The 15,418-nt window shown below is 40.4% G+C and overlaps 5 protein-coding genes across 5 annotated transcripts; 3 read left to right on the top strand and 2 right to left on the bottom strand.

Annotated features, from left to right (window-relative positions):
- The first annotated feature begins 615 nt into the window (after positions 1–615).
- LOC101306465 (putative F-box protein At1g47790-like) lies at positions 616–1,074 on the top strand. The gene has a single exon (XM_004288642.1). It carries the CDS (start codon positions 616–618, stop codon positions 1,072–1,074), a length of 459 nt encoding a protein of 152 aa, XP_004288690.1.
- Positions 1,075–1,133: 59 nt separating this feature from the next.
- Positions 1,134–1,898, top strand: LOC101306758 (F-box/kelch-repeat protein At3g06240-like). The gene has a single exon (XM_004288643.1). The coding sequence runs from the start codon at positions 1,134–1,136 to the stop codon at positions 1,896–1,898; it is 765 nt and encodes a 254-aa protein (XP_004288691.1).
- A 517-nt stretch (positions 1,899–2,415) lies between these two features.
- Positions 2,416–6,860, bottom strand: LOC101298819 (serine incorporator 3-like). Its single transcript, XM_004287035.1, has 13 exons — positions 6,704–6,860; positions 5,325–5,616; positions 5,159–5,232; positions 4,875–5,034; positions 4,766–4,790; positions 4,550–4,636; positions 4,104–4,275; positions 3,950–4,023; positions 3,688–3,760; positions 3,383–3,454; positions 3,162–3,304; positions 2,972–3,045; positions 2,416–2,873 (listed from the first exon to the last, which is right to left on the bottom strand). The coding sequence occupies exons 2-13, from the start codon at positions 5,527–5,529 to the stop codon at positions 2,812–2,814; spliced, it is 1,221 nt and encodes a 406-aa protein (XP_004287083.1). The 5' UTR covers positions 5,530–5,616; positions 6,704–6,860; the 3' UTR covers positions 2,416–2,811.
- Positions 6,861–10,666: 3,806 nt separating this feature from the next.
- LOC101299406 lies at positions 10,667–13,336 on the top strand. Its single transcript, XM_004287037.1, has 2 exons — positions 10,667–12,260; positions 12,381–13,336. Exons 1-2 carry the CDS (start codon positions 11,976–11,978, stop codon positions 12,879–12,881), a joined length of 786 nt encoding a protein of 261 aa, XP_004287085.1. The 5' UTR covers positions 10,667–11,975; the 3' UTR covers positions 12,882–13,336.
- On the bottom strand, positions 11,420–14,325 carry LOC101299114 (leucine-rich repeat extensin-like protein 4-like). Its single transcript, XM_004287036.1, has 2 exons — positions 14,248–14,325; positions 11,420–14,155 (listed from the first exon to the last, which is right to left on the bottom strand). The coding sequence occupies exon 2, from the start codon at positions 14,089–14,091 to the stop codon at positions 11,944–11,946; it is 2,148 nt and encodes a 715-aa protein (XP_004287084.1). The 5' UTR covers positions 14,092–14,155; positions 14,248–14,325; the 3' UTR covers positions 11,420–11,943.
- Between the last annotated feature and the right edge of the window lie 1,093 nt (positions 14,326–15,418).

Below are 15,418 nucleotides of genomic sequence, written 5' to 3' on the forward strand. Positions count from 1 at the left end.
CTGGCCACCACGCTTTTCCATCTTCATGTAGTTTCCAAACCCTAGCAAAGCTTGATTATGAGAAGATCTCTATCTATAGAAGAAAGAAAAAGGAACGTTAAGTAAATGCATCTCCTCCCACGTTTTGGGCCTTTGCTTGGGCTGTATATAAAGGTCTAACACTAATATTATCCAACAAAGTATAAATCAAGATAAGGAGTGAATAAGTATCGATTCTGGATGGTTGATTCATAAACCCATCTCCTATTTCAGAATCAAATTCATGAGCATTCAGGTATTGAACTCTGATAAAGGGACGAGACATAGCTCAATTTTCATTCATTAACATGTTAGTAAACATATGAATATTTTACTAATTCATGTATTTATTTGTTAGTAAACACAGGAATTAGATTACCTTCCCCCATCCTAAAGTCTTGGGAGAAAGAGATCAATACAAATCGAAAGGCAAAACTAAAATCCTAAAGAATACCAAGTGTGTAAAAGCAGACACCATATATAGCTAGGAATCATTTTCTTACTTGGATAGTTGAATATGTATATCCCCCTCTTATATATACAAGTTCATCAACCCTTTATCTATATTCTTAATTAAGCATTCTGCAAACAAAGAAGATGGAAGATGGTCATAAAGAAAAGATGGAAAACGATGGCCAAAACGTGGACCTTCCACCTGAGATGATGCATGAAATTGTGTCAAGGCTACCAGTGAAGCCCTTGTGTCGCTTCAAGCTTGTATCCAAGTCATGGGAGTCCCTAATCTCCGATCCTGATTTCGTCGCAAACTATTCCAAAGCCGCCTTTGAGAATGAGGATGTCTTCTTCAGAAGACGACGTCTCCTCTTTACTTTCGTTGACTCTGGACAACGAGGGATGTACTCTTTGGATCTTGACCGGTTTCTCAATGAGAATCCTAATGTTGGTGTTGACGGTTCAGTAGCAGCACCCATTGAGCTCGACTTTGTTTACAGTCATCTTCCGAGAGGTGGATATGATTGGGTCCCCGTGTTTTTTATTCCTGCTATGGCTTGTTCTTGTCCCGGTTATGTTCTGGCGACTGCAGCTACAGTTTGATCAACCCTGTAACCAAGGAATCAAAGAAACTACCAGACGCACCATTATGGAGACTACCAATGGAGCCCCATTTTCGGATTGGAATTGGATTTGATCACTCGACCAATGAATACAAGGTGATTAACGGGCAGCAGAATGACGATGGAGTTGTGTTTAGTGTCTATACATTGCAGACTGATTCTTGGCGAAAGATCGACTGCTTATTTCCCTACAGAGTTTTAGGACGTTATGATGGGATCCTAGTGAATGGTGGTGTTCATTGGTTTGCGAGGAAGGTTACAGATGAATCATTGGTGATTATATCTTTCTCTTTAGCAGAGGAGAAGGTTAGAGAAATTGAACTACCGCCCAATAATGCTTTTACTCATCGAATTCAAGTAGGGGCATTCAGAGATTGGCTATGTATAACATCATCATCAAAATATTCAGTCACATTTAATGAATTCTGGGTCATGAAGAATTACGGAGTGAGTGAGTCTTGGGCTAAAATACGGGTCTCCAAACCATACGAGAAACTATCCCATTCCGATTTTTTGACAAAATCTCATGATCTTATGATATTCAATAGATCATCATTAGTTATGTACAATTTCAATGACGACACATATTGGACTTTATCGATTGGCAAAGTCGGTGAATTTAGAAGTATTGGCATCTATGTGGAGACCCTGCCTGTCTTAACTCATCGATCAAGAACAAGAAGTTCCAAGGAAGATGACAGTGACATTATCGATAGGGCCATACAAGAATGGATATCAATTCTCTCGGTGACATCATGGGATATCAATTCCCATTCTTTTAGGCAAAAGCTAAAAGTAGAGTGAAATCTCAAGTGGAACAAGGAGATACTCAGTTCACCTAGGGCCCTTTTATTGTTCTTGTGCATACAGCTCTTTTCTTTTCTTTTTTTAGAGTATCAACGAAGATACTTTTAAAGACTTTTCAGGTCCAGAAACTAATCCGTGCCAGAGAATCTTGTCAGAACGCTTCCTCCCCTCTTATTACCAAGAATAAATTGAGATTTAATTCCACTTAACGTCAGCTGAAATTTAAAACTGGGTATGGGGGTTCCACACTTAAGCTTTTACCAACTTGACCACCTGTAGTGGTTACATACAGCTCTCTCTATCTCACCTTAATTGCATTCTCTTTGTGCTCACACATACATGTTTTCAATAACAGCACTGCACCACATACTGTACACATCAGGACCCTGCCAACGTCCTTGGACGTTAGATTTATTTGCTCTCCCACTCCTCAATTTGGGGTCAATGCTGATAGATTTGATTTCTTTAGGGCATATGGGACAATTGGTGAATACCGAGTTAGATAGTCCCTCGAAACAAACGTGCTGTCCCAATTGGATCGGACATCATTATACAGAATACCAAGTGTGTAATATATAGTGTCTACATGAAATTAATGGATACAAAATAGTGTACAACGGTTATGATCTTGATATGACATATCATATGTGTATGCTCTTCATGTATTGTAACAAATAAGGAGAAGCTAAAGTATAGGGCAACTTGTATATGCTCTTTTGCCTTCTTAAACCTCTCAGAGGTCCTAGGGGCTTGAATTGCTGTAGGAATTGGGAAGTCCCAATCAGTTCATCAGTCTAGTGCTGGCAGGGGTGGCTCATGGTCTCAATGGCTCTTCTTGAACATGCAAATAGTCCTTCCTCTCTTGCCAATGCTGGACTCGAATATATACAACCACATAGTGTCTTCGAATTTATACGATCGATTCAGTTGTTTGTCTACTCTTCCATATAATTGGAGCAACCAGCATCCACACTGCAAAACAGAAATTTCCTAAGTACCTCACTAGCAAGAACAGCTACAAGATAATACCCCCAAGTAAAACAGAGTTGCTTTCTGTTTATTTTACTTACAATACACACAGACAGCGATCCACTCGTTCACAATTCTGACCCAAGTGCTAGTCCATCCCACATCAATTGTCCACCTGTAGAAGTGAGCGTCTTGTTAAGGATCCAAGAAAGAAAGTAAAGTCATTCAGGTATAAACACAAGGGTCTACTTTGGTGCATTTGTGCATTTCCATTAATATACTGATACATACTTTTTCATGGAGTGATTAGTATTCCAACCGATCAATAGCATCGCGAAGTACATTGCTCCTGTGGCGAAAACGAAATGGAAGAAGCCATAGCCGTATGGAACATCATCCTCGGATTCAGTCTCGTCCTTCTTGAACTGCAGTTTCTGTCACTGTAAGGGTTACATTTTAAAGGAACTATATATGCATGATCAACTAAAATTTATTCAGACAGTGGAGCAAACCTGAAAGCATTTGGAGTCTATACCCGTTGAAAATGTTGCAATAACCATTGCGAGTACACCAATAACAAAGCTCTGCAAACAAGTGAATCATTGTCATCACATTTTTGTGTGAGATGAATGAAATTTTTGTAATACAAGAACCATAGTTTGCAAAAAAGAAAAAATGGACATTATACATAAACATTAGTGTTTTAGATCTAAAATATTCTTTGCTTTAGGTGAAGATGTAATATCAATTATTATGGACAAGAATAATTGAGAGCCTTTTATGTCATTGAACTCTTAAAAAGACTTGGGAGTATTACTATGACGGTGAGCCAATCCCTATGCTGTGAAGCTTCCGCCTTCCTGTTGCAAAAGTTCCCTGCTACTGGCTCACTGCATATTAACACAATAAACATGTCAAAACTAAACTCACAGATGTAATCACACAAAATCTGTGAAGGCACAGTTTGTAAAGGTTTCTGACAAACTCCTGTTCGATTGGAGGCTCAGAACTACGTAGGAAGTAATGTCATGACATCGAAAACCAACTTTGAGCACAGTGGGAAGATATTGTAACCGTACCTTCTAATGGCAAACCAGCAGATAAATACTATATAGAGTCCCATGAGCCCTGGAGTCAAGATACCAGCATTCACCTATTTCAGGTGGGAAATTAGCAAGCAGACTGCAGTGAAATACAAATGAACTAGATAGGAAAGTTGTAAACAGAACTTACTTTTGGGTGGAGAGAGACGCTCGTCATGAGTTGCAGTAGTACCAATGTCCAGGTAATGAAGAAAATGTTGATGACGCAAGATGGTTCTGGTGAATACCATATGTACATCATTATTATCCCCACTAAGCTTACAACATATGCTGCTGTTGCAATTAGCATTGAATGAATTTGGCTGCAGGGAAAACCAAATTAGCCGAAGATAAAGTCATGGAACATGGCTATAGTAGCTACATTACATTCGTTTCTGTGTCTCAAAACCGGAGTAAAGAGTGCAGATAAAGTGTTTCCATTGATACCTCTCAATCTCATAATACCTTTGAACAAATACATATACAACTTAACCAAGTTCATCAAGAAGTACATACCAGTCATGAAACTTATTGTGTCTATATAATGAAATTCTTATATGCTTATTAGTTGAGTTGGTGGTTTGAAGACATTCTTACCATCTCTCTGATTTCGAAGACTGGCAGCAATCGTTCACCCATGTAATGAAACTAATTACGCTTATTAGTTGAATCAGAAGGAATACCCTGAAGAAGAAAAAAAAAATCAGCACTTGAACTTGTTAAATCATAATTCAACAAATGCTAGTGTCTAGCATAACATGTATAATATACGATGATAAAGAAAGCATTAAAGATAACAAGGTAGAAATGTACCCGGCGCCAAAATGTGCAACCACACCTGCCAAAAGATTTGTATTAGAGGCATGAAATGAAACGAATTCAAGAACATCAGTGCAGGGTGTGTTGTAAAAATGGCACTAACCATAGAGCTTTATAATAGCCGAAGGAAGCAAAAAGGGGATAATAATGAAAGCAATCCACAGGACAATCTTAGCAGACCACCATCCAGATTGCCATGTATCTCTGGACTCGTTCAACTTCGAAGCACCCGCGGTTGAAAGAAACATAGAGAAATAAAACAACTGATCACCATGTATTAAGGCTTAACATCTGAATTTTTGACAGACAAAACACACTATGAAGAGGTTTTAACTTTAGACTCATCCTAGTAAAAACAGTAGAGAAACAGAACCTATAGAAGGATACAAAGCATCCCAAGCTCACACGAAGAACACCTTCTGTAGCCAAACAGTCATGTGCACCATCACATCCTCTTAACCCTGCAGTCCCAACCAAGCAAGCGTTAAACATCGATCATTTACTATCCATGCATTCATTAACAGAGAACTTCGTATAACAGATCTTCACGTACTGTTCATCTCGATCAGGACGCTGTTTCCGTAATCCCTTACGGCCCATGCCATAAGATTTGCTAGCAGAAACATAAAACCATAGACATATCTTGCCATCCATGGATTGGAGCCATTCCGGAATTGGCTAAACCATGTATCAACTTTGAAGGTGTTGCTCCTCTCGTAGTTGCCTGTTGGAGCAGGACTCTCCATTTTCTCTACCATTCATCAAATTTTCAGGCTCTCTTCTTCATCAAAAAACCAAAAAGTAACAACCAGTTCTTTCTGTTTCTGTCAGTTTCTCTTCTCCCCCTGCAATCTTACAGTTAGTTATATAGCGTCAAAACTACAAAACTGAAAAATTTTGGGCTGAATAGAATAGTAGCCCAAAATGTGATCCAAAGTTGAGACACCCTTTTCAATTTTTCATGATGATCATACTTGTGGAGAAGATATATACATGAACATGAACACACTCAATTGAACTTGGTGAATGGTGTGTGGCATTATGCTTCTTTTTGAGTTGGGTGGGCATGACAAACACAAACACAATCGTGCATCGTGCATGCCACGATAATAGTTGATGATGGATAGGCAAAGCATATATGTTCTGATTCCAATATGATGAATATGGTCTAAATCAAATTGCTAGTATCAGAGCCGTCAATTGGAGCATAGCTGCATAAGCATAGTTTCTACTTGAGAGGTTGAGGAGTAGCCTCAGGAGCTTTTTGTTTCCTTATTCGAGTTTGGTGTCGATATTTTGACCACTTTGTACCCACTAAGCAGTTCTGTATGCTTTTGAAATTTGATCAAGCTCAAACGAATCCAAAACTTCCTTGAATTGTTATACTTACTTATTTACTTTTCATTTTTCAATAATATTGAGTTCCTTTCTTCTAATGCAAGCCGGAATATCTTCCACTGAACTCCTCAGTTTATTTCAGGACGATTATGCCCCCAAATGCTATGCTATTCATATGGGGATGAAGTTACAATTTGGTAATTGTACTAGCTATTTGACTCTATCACACTCAACCCAGAAGACAATCGAAAATAGAATAACTTGACTCTTTGCTTGATCGTTGAGGAGAACAAACACATTTCTCACCAACTAAAGCGATCAGTAGTGGAAAAATTCGCATTTAGGGTCTTGTAAATTTGTAATCATCTGAACAATATGAAATATGGTTTCTAATTTGCTATCGGAAATGCGCAAACAAGACTAGACACCTATCATCCAAACAACCAGATTTGACATCACTAACAAACAAAGAGATTGATTAGAATCTGAAGCAAGCACAGTATAGCTGAGATAGAAAGAAAGAAAGAAAAGCAGCTTAGAAAAGGTATCACAAACTAAAGCTATTTGAGATCATCCAAGATTTCGAACTTGTACCTGAGAATGAATTGAGGTGGGGAGGGAATCGAATACGGCAATGTAGATACACAGGTGTAGTGATCAGTAGCTAGCTTGGAGAGGCTCCGAGACTCTCCCTCCCAAAGTGTCTCTGTGACAGAAAACAAAGAGAGAGAGAGATTGGTCTTCCGGTTTTGTTTAGGGAAAGAGAGAGAGGTTGCTTTGGTTGCTTTGTAGAGGAGGCCAGGTTTTGATTGCTTGTCTGCTTTTTCTTTCTTTTTCCCGCCGTAAGGCTCACTGTCTTGGCTTCTCGTCGTATCTTTCAAGGCACTTGGGCCATTTGCTTACTCTTTATCAAACTCTTTCACGCACAACAAATCTAAAACGCAACAATAACCGTGAATTTTCCTTAAATATTATCTTCGATATATTAAGTTGAAATCTCATTAGTTCAAAATTTATCAGAAAATAACACTCCCGACATCAATCATGACTCCACATGTTGTGTTTAAAAAAGACAGTCTACCACAGACGGACACTAATATCGTGTTAGATATTGACTCGTTATATCAAGGAACTTCATCCATCATAATGAACCAAATCGATGTACATGGTATGTTTGGGAAAAACAAAAAAAAACAAAGATTAAAAAGTTGGTGAATTGGTGTTAGCTAAGTGCACACAATAATCATCATCAATTATATGTTGCCTCACGCGAGAGGTTCATGCCTTATAGCTGATGATGCTTTTACTTGAGCCCTTCGTTGTCTTATGCATCCCTCTAATCATGCCTCTGATCCAGCTTTTGCAGTTAGACAGTAAACCATCAGCTGTAACTTTTATTTTACTCATAGATCCCGACATTTTAACCAACTCCTATCACCAAAACTCCAAAATCAATTTTGAAAATATCTAAGATAAAATACTACATGACGGCATATTCCAAATCGGACGGTCGATAATACCTAACAGAATTTATGAACATTCCCTTTGCCAAAGTTCGGCGGAGCTCCATACACAAAGTACTAGGAATACCTCACGTCTTTATTTACTTTATTTGGAAAAAAGAAAAAAGAAATTAAAAAAGGAGAATGAAAAAAAAGAAGAAAACAGAAAAGAGAAAGAAACAAATTAGGGGAAGGAATCTTTGAAGCAGTTTTTGACTGTGACGTGTTCTTTTTTTCCTTTTTTCTAATAATAAAAATTATTTGGATCCGTGCATGCACGTGGCAGCGTCACAAATTTCTCAATCAACGTTGAAAATCTTTTTGGATTTTTTAACCCGGATTTCACTTTTTACCTTTTTCTTTTCACCCGAGAATTGATGTGAATTTTGATAAGGTTTTTCGGGGGACATTAGCGTTAATCAAGGAGATATTTTTCTTGTGTTTTAACTTTTAAGTATGATTAGAGTTTGTTTTAGTGGGAATCAACAGTGATCATTGATACTGATAGGGACAAATCGAAAGGCAGGCCCATTTGCAGGTTTTATGGACGTGCTTTCTCAAATAATATTGGACCTGTGCTTAAGGCCCAAACCTGAATATTTTGGAGCCCAAAACTTAGCCAACATCAGAAGTTCAGCTATTGGCTTTAGTTTAGGTCGCATGTGGATGTCTTCGCAACATGTTTCCATCTTTTAACTGTCTGAACATATAAAGCTTAACTTCGGAGTTTCTGATATAAATAATTACATTATATGACTACGTTTAGTATGAAAAATTGTATTTTCTTTGTAACTTTATAAGTTCAAACATGGTCGAATCTCCGCCCTTTCGACGCATTAGTGTCGGGTGTCGAGACAATTGAGTCAATGAAAAAAGATTGCAGCCATGTTACACAGTTCAACTAACCTTGTACACAAGACTAGAAGCCAGCTCTGTAGCAAGTAAAAGTTGCGTAAGCAAAGCATGGTGGCACTGGTAGAGTGGTAGCAGGAGCCTATGAAATAATGGAAATGCCATTTTTCAAATGTATAGCAAAGCATGTATAATGCCTGAAACTTTAGACCATCTGCCTGTTAAAGGCATATGATATCTGCACCACACAATTATTGAATCCATTCTTGTATACTAAGATACATATACTAAGATACATTAATAACCCTAAAGCCTGCACTCCAAAAACAATTGCATAAACTGATTCCGTTGGACATTTATTATATGGGGGTCTTTGTGGTTCCAAAACTAATCAAGTATTCCCGTTATTATTAAGCAAATAAAACCATCATGAACTGGTTAAGAACTGCCGGCCAAAAATCCAATATCATTTTCTACACACGGCAATTCATGGCTTCCATGTTCCTCTTTTACTTTTTCTTTGGCAACCCTATAGTATTAATGAAAACCAGAAAGGTCTTAGAGCATGGAGCACATTGTGGAGGCTAGTCTAAAAACTTTAGAGGTTTTGTTTGGTGGGCTATTTTTTATTATTATTTTTCATTATATACGTAAATCTAAATGTCATTCGACCGAGAAGTATTATGGGTAATTTTTAGGTTTAGTGTTTCCAGAGCTATAGTTAATCAAAAATGTGTGTAATGAGCATAAAAATTAGATGAGATGGTCATTTAAATGTTGACCTAATCACAGGCTGTCCATATTAAATGGGAGTAATGTCCTATTACAGGTAATGAAAACAAGTCAACCAACTAGTTACATTAAAATTGGTACCATTGCCAATTGTTGATGTGGAAAAGCGCTAACATCCCATGTGGGAGTTTATCTTCTCAGGCCCCATTTCTATTTAAAACCCTTCACTATCCCTTACTTGATGGGTTTCTCTTGTTTTCTACAATAGAAAATGACACTTTCATCAGAGAAAATTATGGTTTATCACATTATATTTTGGTGAGAAAGTATAATGTGATAAATTATAATTTTAGAGAAGTGAAATTCATATTTCTTAAATTGTAATCCATTCTTATTTTTTATTTGTGGTACTGGTAACTTAAATTTTGTCTTTAGTGATTTAATTTTTGTCTTCTTATGAAAATAATGACTAAAAATAGAAAATAGGAGTGTAGATTACAATTCGGAGAGTGTGGATTTCAGATCTCTAATTTTATCACATTATAACGTGATAAAATTATGGTTTACCACACTAGAAAAAAAAAAAACCAAAAAAGAAAGAAAACATACACGCAAGTCAGTACAGTTTAGAGGCAACTATATTAAGTCCAAGATGTGGATGAATGGAGACGCAACATTAGTTGTTGAGGTTTGGCTCTTCGGGAGATTGTATTTTGGTTGCTTGCGGAGATTAGGGTGATTCGGTTGGAAATAATTTGGACCTAAATTTCGAAATTAGAAACCGACGCATGAATAGATATAGGAGAAATCTACAAAGAAGATTGTGCGTTTGCTCTAGCAGCTTACCCAAAAATGTAGAGAAAAGGACTTGACGATTGTCTAGTGTTGGCAGTCATTTTCACCAACAATGGCAGAATGTGCATGGAAGGCAGTTCGAGTAGCTGAATTTGAGTGCCCTTCAATAGAGGTGGGTGGGTACTTTATAAGAGTAATGAGCTTCACTTGATTTGGGTATGCATGGTCTTAAAGTTTTAGGGCAGCAATGAAAGCCAGTAGGTTGTGGAAGAGATCAGAGCAGCACAACAAAGATGGAAAACAGGGTCATCATCTCAATCATGTACCAATAACATGTGATCCAGTTGAAAGGAACGGATGGTGGAAATGCAGCACTGGCGTAATGGTGAATCTGCCCACAGTAAAAAGTACGAAGATTTGAATATGGTGGACGATGATGCAGAAAAGCTCAGTGATGTTTGGGAGGCGTGAAAATTATATGGCTTCACCCAGACCCTGTGACTCTACGACCCACCAAGAGAGGCAGAGAGACAAGAGGGACCTTTCGGAAAGTAATTGCTCCATGTCAATGATTCTAGCGATGAAAGAACAAGAACTCTGAAGAACAATTCATATCTTCGAAGAATCTAAACCCGGAAAAGGGTTCGATCTGCAATTTAGTAAAGCAAAATGGAGGTGGAATGTGACAAGAGTCAACAACAAACGCCCTCCATGATGAAGCTTTTCATGAGGGTTATGGGGGGTTTCAAATTCCAATAGGGGAAGTGTGAGAGTGAAGCAAAGAGGTTTGAATTCGAAACTTCAAATCCATACATTTGATATATTAGAGGGGGATGCACATGAATCATGATGATGATGATACTAATCCCAAACAATACTAATCTAATTCAAAGAGGCTCAGATCAGAAATTGAAGGTAGCACCAGCCACCAGCAACTTCCATTCACTCAGTTCAGAATTTCAGGTCCTACCCAGCAATGTCGATTGCCAATTGGGGCCTGGAGTCTCGATCGAAAATTAGGGACCCAATCAACCTAATGACTTATCTATCTATCACCTAGACAACATCAACAATATGATAAACGAAATTGAGCTTAGCTGTGTCTTGATAGACAAAATCAACATCGGATGAACACAATCTAGCATAGCTGTGTCTGTGACTCTCCAAGTCGTTTTCTCAAACTCCATAGCTGCATTGCACATGGATTCCTAATCAATCCAACAATTCCAATCCACGAACTTTCAATGACACAGAAATTGATTGAAACAAGACACCCATCCAAGGTTCCTGAAACTCAAACTATTTCTGGCGAATCTAACAAGCAAATGGAAACTGGGCGAAGAACAAGAGGATTGAACAAATGATGGACAAACTTATAACATGAAGTAGGAAATGGAATGATGTGAACTCTGAAACTGTGAAACTTAATACAAGTAAAGTGTTCATGATTATACTATAGAATTTGGAAATGTGAAGAAACAAAAGTATGATTATAAATGAGACAATAACAATAAAACCCTAAAACTACAAATCAGCAGCGGAAGCAGCTAGCAGAAGGCGGTGCTGCTGTGTTTGTAGCCTGAATCCATTCATCCCTATACATACAACATTCTCTGCAACCTACTCTTTCTCTGCCATTTTTATTTCACAACCTCAAAATATCCATAACAATTCAAATAAATATGGGAGAGAATTTCCCCCTTACCTCTCTCAATCTATAGTGATATTCATGTCTATGCTTTCACCCTCTTCTTTTTGTTCTTTTCTTGAGACATTTGTTGTCGCCGTTGATGATGACTCCAGGATATTGCATACAATCTCAATTACAATGTCTTTTTTTTCAAGTGTTTTTCCCACTGAGCGATGAGAATTGCCCAAAAGAGAAAAAATGCCAATGACTCTGAGTTTGTTGGTGCTCCAGGAAAGGTTAGAGGAGGAAAATTCTCAAAAGAATTAATAGAAGGGTGGCGGCGGAGGAGACGCGTATGAAACTCCAAAGATTGGTGGCAATGGGCCCTCATATACAGGAGTGGGAGGCGGCGGGCTTGCATAAATATATGGAGGGGGTGAATTCGGTGGTGGTGGAGAACTGTATTGAACAACCGGTGGTGGTGGTGAATGGTGGACTGGAGGTGGGGGAGGCGACTCATACACTGGTGATGGTGGTGGTGATGGAGATGGTGGTGGTTTGTGATGGTATGGAGGAGGTGGTGGAGGCGAGGACTCAGGACATGGTGGCGGTGGTGGAGGTGGTAATTCAATGCAAGGAGGCGGTGGTGGAGGCGGTTCTATACAAGGAGGTGGGGAAGGGGGAGGTGGGGAGTGGACAGGGGGTGGAGGTGGCGGTGATGAATAAGGATAAATTGGTGGCGGTGGTGAATGTGGAGGAGGCGGTGGTGGTGAATGCGCAGGGGGCGGGGGTGAGTAGTACATGTAAGGAACTGGTGGAGGTGGAGAACTCAATGGAGAAGGCGGTGGAGGTGAATTTGGTGGCGGCGGTGGTGGGGAGTGGACACAATAGGGAGGGGAGACTGGTGGGGGAGGTGATGGTGGAGGTGGAGGCAAGTAAACTGGCGGTGGAGGTGATGGTGGAGGCGGAGATGGAGGCGGTGGTGGTGGTGGGGAGTAAACTGGCGGTGGAGGTGGTGAGTACACTGGGGGAGGTGGCGAGGGCGGTGGAGGTGGTGGTGAGTAAACTGGGGGAGGTGGTGGTGGAGGTGATGGTGGCGGTGAGAAAACTGGTGGCGGTGGCGATGGTGGAGGAGGTGGAGGTGAGTAAACCGGTGGAGGAGGTGAGGGTGATGGTGGCGGCGGAGGAGGTGGCGAGGGAGTCACAACAGGAGGTGAAGGAGTCACAATTGGAGGCGAAGGAACAGGAATTGGGGGTGTAGGTGAAGGAGTGGAACCCTTACAGCCAAACGACTGGCAACTGACAGGCTTAGACAAAAACGACTTACATTGCGCCGCGGACCTCTGTAACGGCCTATTCGGCAAGCAATTCCTCTTGTCATCGAAACCCGGCAAGGCCAGACACACCGGAGGCTCGCCAGTGAAGAAGTTATAAGAGTAAGTGAAGTTCTCCAAACTCGGCAGTGAGCAAATAGCCGGCGGAATCGACCCAGACAGCAAGTTATGAGCCACATTGAGCTGCTCAAGACTCACCATCCCTCCAATTGTGTCCGGCAGCGGCCCCAAGAACTGATTGTAGCTCACGTCGAACACCGTCAAGTTCTTCAGCATCCCTATCTCCTCCGGCAAGCACGACCTGAACCCATTATTCATCATAATTATCTCATCCAAGTTCGACATGTTGCCCAAGCTCGCCGGAACGCAGCCATGGAACTTGTTGTTGGCGAGAACAATAACGGAAACCGGTGAGTTCCCGAAATTCTCAGGGAGATTGAACCTGAACCGATTGTGGTTGATGAAAATAGCATCCAAGTCCTTGTCAAACAGCTCCTTCGGCACAGTCCCCTCGAACTCATTGAACCTCAGATCCAAGAACTTGAGCTCCGGGAGATGAAGCACAACATGCGGGAACTTGCCGGCGAAGCGGTTGTTACTGATGTCAAGCTCGTAAAGCAGCTTCAGGTTCCGGAATTTATGCGGCACAGTCCCGCAGAACCTGTTGGAGTTGATGTGGAACAATGCAAGATCTGTAAGCAGCCCAAGCTCCTCCGGCAAGTACCCAGCAATATCGCCGTGGTTGAGGTCAATGCCGGCGACGGTTCGGATCGAGCTGTTGTCGAGAGCCGGAGCACAGAACACCCCGGTGTAGCTGCACACATCAGATCCGACCCAGTCACCAGTGAGATTGAAAGGGTCAGAGAGAATAGCCTTCTTCCAAGCTTGTAATGCTATGTAAGCATTCCGGAGTCTCGGGTTCTCGAAAACCAGAGAAGGGTCGACTTTCACGACCTCACCGCGGTCGCCGAACTCGTCGCGGTAGTAGAGCAGCTGGCGCTGCTTGATGTAGTGAGCTTCGGCGTCGGTGAGACTTCCATGGGTGGTAATGTGGCTGGAAGAGAGTGTGGAAGCAAAGAAGAAAGCAGTAGTGAGAAGTAGAAGAGAAAGATCAAAGAGAGTGGTCTTCTTCTTCATCTCACATCAGACATCTGACTTCCCAAATGCCCACTTCTTTTTGCTTCTCTTGGTCTATAAAACCCTACACAAAGAAAATTAAAAAACCTTTTAATGTTACTTGTTTTGAGCTGAGATTGCAAATGGGTATTTGCAGAAATGGGGATTGAATTTCACCTTGAGATCTGAGGAGGAAGAAGGAGGAAGAGAGAGAGAGAGAGAGAGAGAGAGAGAGAGAGAGAGAGAGTAGTTGGGTTAGAGAGAGAGAGAGAGAGAGAGAGAGAGGAGAGNGNGNGAGAGAGAGAGAGAGATTTGGGGTTTGGGGGAATGGGAATGTGGAATGGGTAATGGGTTTGGGGAGGAGGAGAGAGTAGTGGGGACTGTTTTCTAGGGATTTTGGAGATGTGTGTTTGTAGTATGCACTAGTGATGAGAGGAGGTTAGAAGGGGTGAGAGAGTTGATTATACACACATAAAAATAGACAGCTAAATCACAGCTCAAAGCCCACCAGATTCTCTCACCTTCTTTTAATTTTTTTTCCTCTCCTCAATCTACTGTCTCTTCCCTTTTTATTCTATTTCTCACAATCCCATTCACATTACAGAGTTTTGGAATGAAACCCATATCCACAATCCCCATTTTAGATTTTTTTTTTCTCCTAACAAAAATATAACATCTCTAATAACTACAAATGTTCTATAATAAGTTCGATACAGTCATACAGAGATAACCGAATACCTAAAATGTTACGCTAAGAGAATAATTCAGAACCCTAACAGTATAAAATTATCGTTGTCGGTTCACTCGTTGAGAAGTCTCTGATTTTTAAGTATGATCATTTGGTAATATTTAGCAATTATTATGATTTATTTTTATGGTTTATTGAAGCTGTTAAGAGTGGAGTTGGTAAGCTAGTGAGTGTGAGAATATAGCAATTTCTCGCGAGAAATTGAGAATTGGAGGAGCGATTGGTGGGTTTGAATTGTGAGAGTCCGACTTTATGAATGTGGATGTGGGGGAGTGGGTTTGTTTTTGTCAAATCGGACAAGTCTGGGAGTAAATGAACTACCAGTAAAGTTGGCAGAAATTACGGAAACGACCTCGGTGCGTTTTCTTTTATGAAGTCTCACGGGAGCAGACAGTGTTCTGGAGCGTCCCCGGCTTCTTTGGGTAAAAGATCTCAAACGCCGCTCTATGCTCCAAAAGTCTAAACCTAAGTCAATTAGTGTAATTACACTATAACGAGTATAGTCGACTAAGCAATACAAAACGGTAACTTTTCGTTACTTGTGGGCGCACTCATGCAAAGATTAAAAACAAGTCAAATATCCGAAAATTGTACCGGTTT

The sequence above is a fragment of the Fragaria vesca genome, linkage group LG1 (genome assembly GCF_000184155.1).
Source record: "Fragaria vesca subsp. vesca linkage group LG1, FraVesHawaii_1.0, whole genome shotgun sequence".
In the NCBI taxonomy this organism is placed as follows: domain Eukaryota; kingdom Viridiplantae; phylum Streptophyta; class Magnoliopsida; order Rosales; family Rosaceae; genus Fragaria; species Fragaria vesca.

Excerpts from the sequence above, each read along its gene's own strand:
- LOC101306465 (XM_004288642.1), top strand. The coding sequence starts at position 616 with ATGGAAGATGGTCATAAAGAAAAGATGGAAAACGATGGCCAAAACGTG.
- LOC101306758 (XM_004288643.1), top strand. The coding sequence starts at position 1,134 with ATGGAGCCCCATTTTCGGATTGGAATTGGATTTGATCACTCGACCAAT.
- LOC101298819 (XM_004287035.1), bottom strand. The coding sequence starts at position 5,529 with ATGGTAGAGAAAATGGAGAGTCCTGCTCCAACAGGCAACTACGAGAGG. Across the intron at positions 5,233-5,324 it reads CGTCCTGATCGAGATGAACA|GGTTAAGAGGATGTGATGGT; the intron begins GTACGTGAAGAT and ends TTGGGACTGCAG. Across the intron at positions 3,455-3,687 it reads GGGATTGGCTCACCGTCATA|AGCTTTGTTATTGGTGTACT; the intron begins GTAATACTCCCA and ends ACTTGTTTGCAG.
- LOC101299406 (XM_004287037.1), top strand. The coding sequence starts at position 11,976 with ATGAAACTCCAAAGATTGGTGGCAATGGGCCCTCATATACAGGAGTGG. Across the intron at positions 12,261-12,380 it reads TGGTAATTCAATGCAAGGAG|GCGGTGGTGGTGAATGCGCA; the intron begins GCGGTGGTGGAG and ends AATGTGGAGGAG.
- LOC101299114 (XM_004287036.1), bottom strand. The coding sequence starts at position 14,091 with ATGAAGAAGAAGACCACTCTCTTTGATCTTTCTCTTCTACTTCTCACT.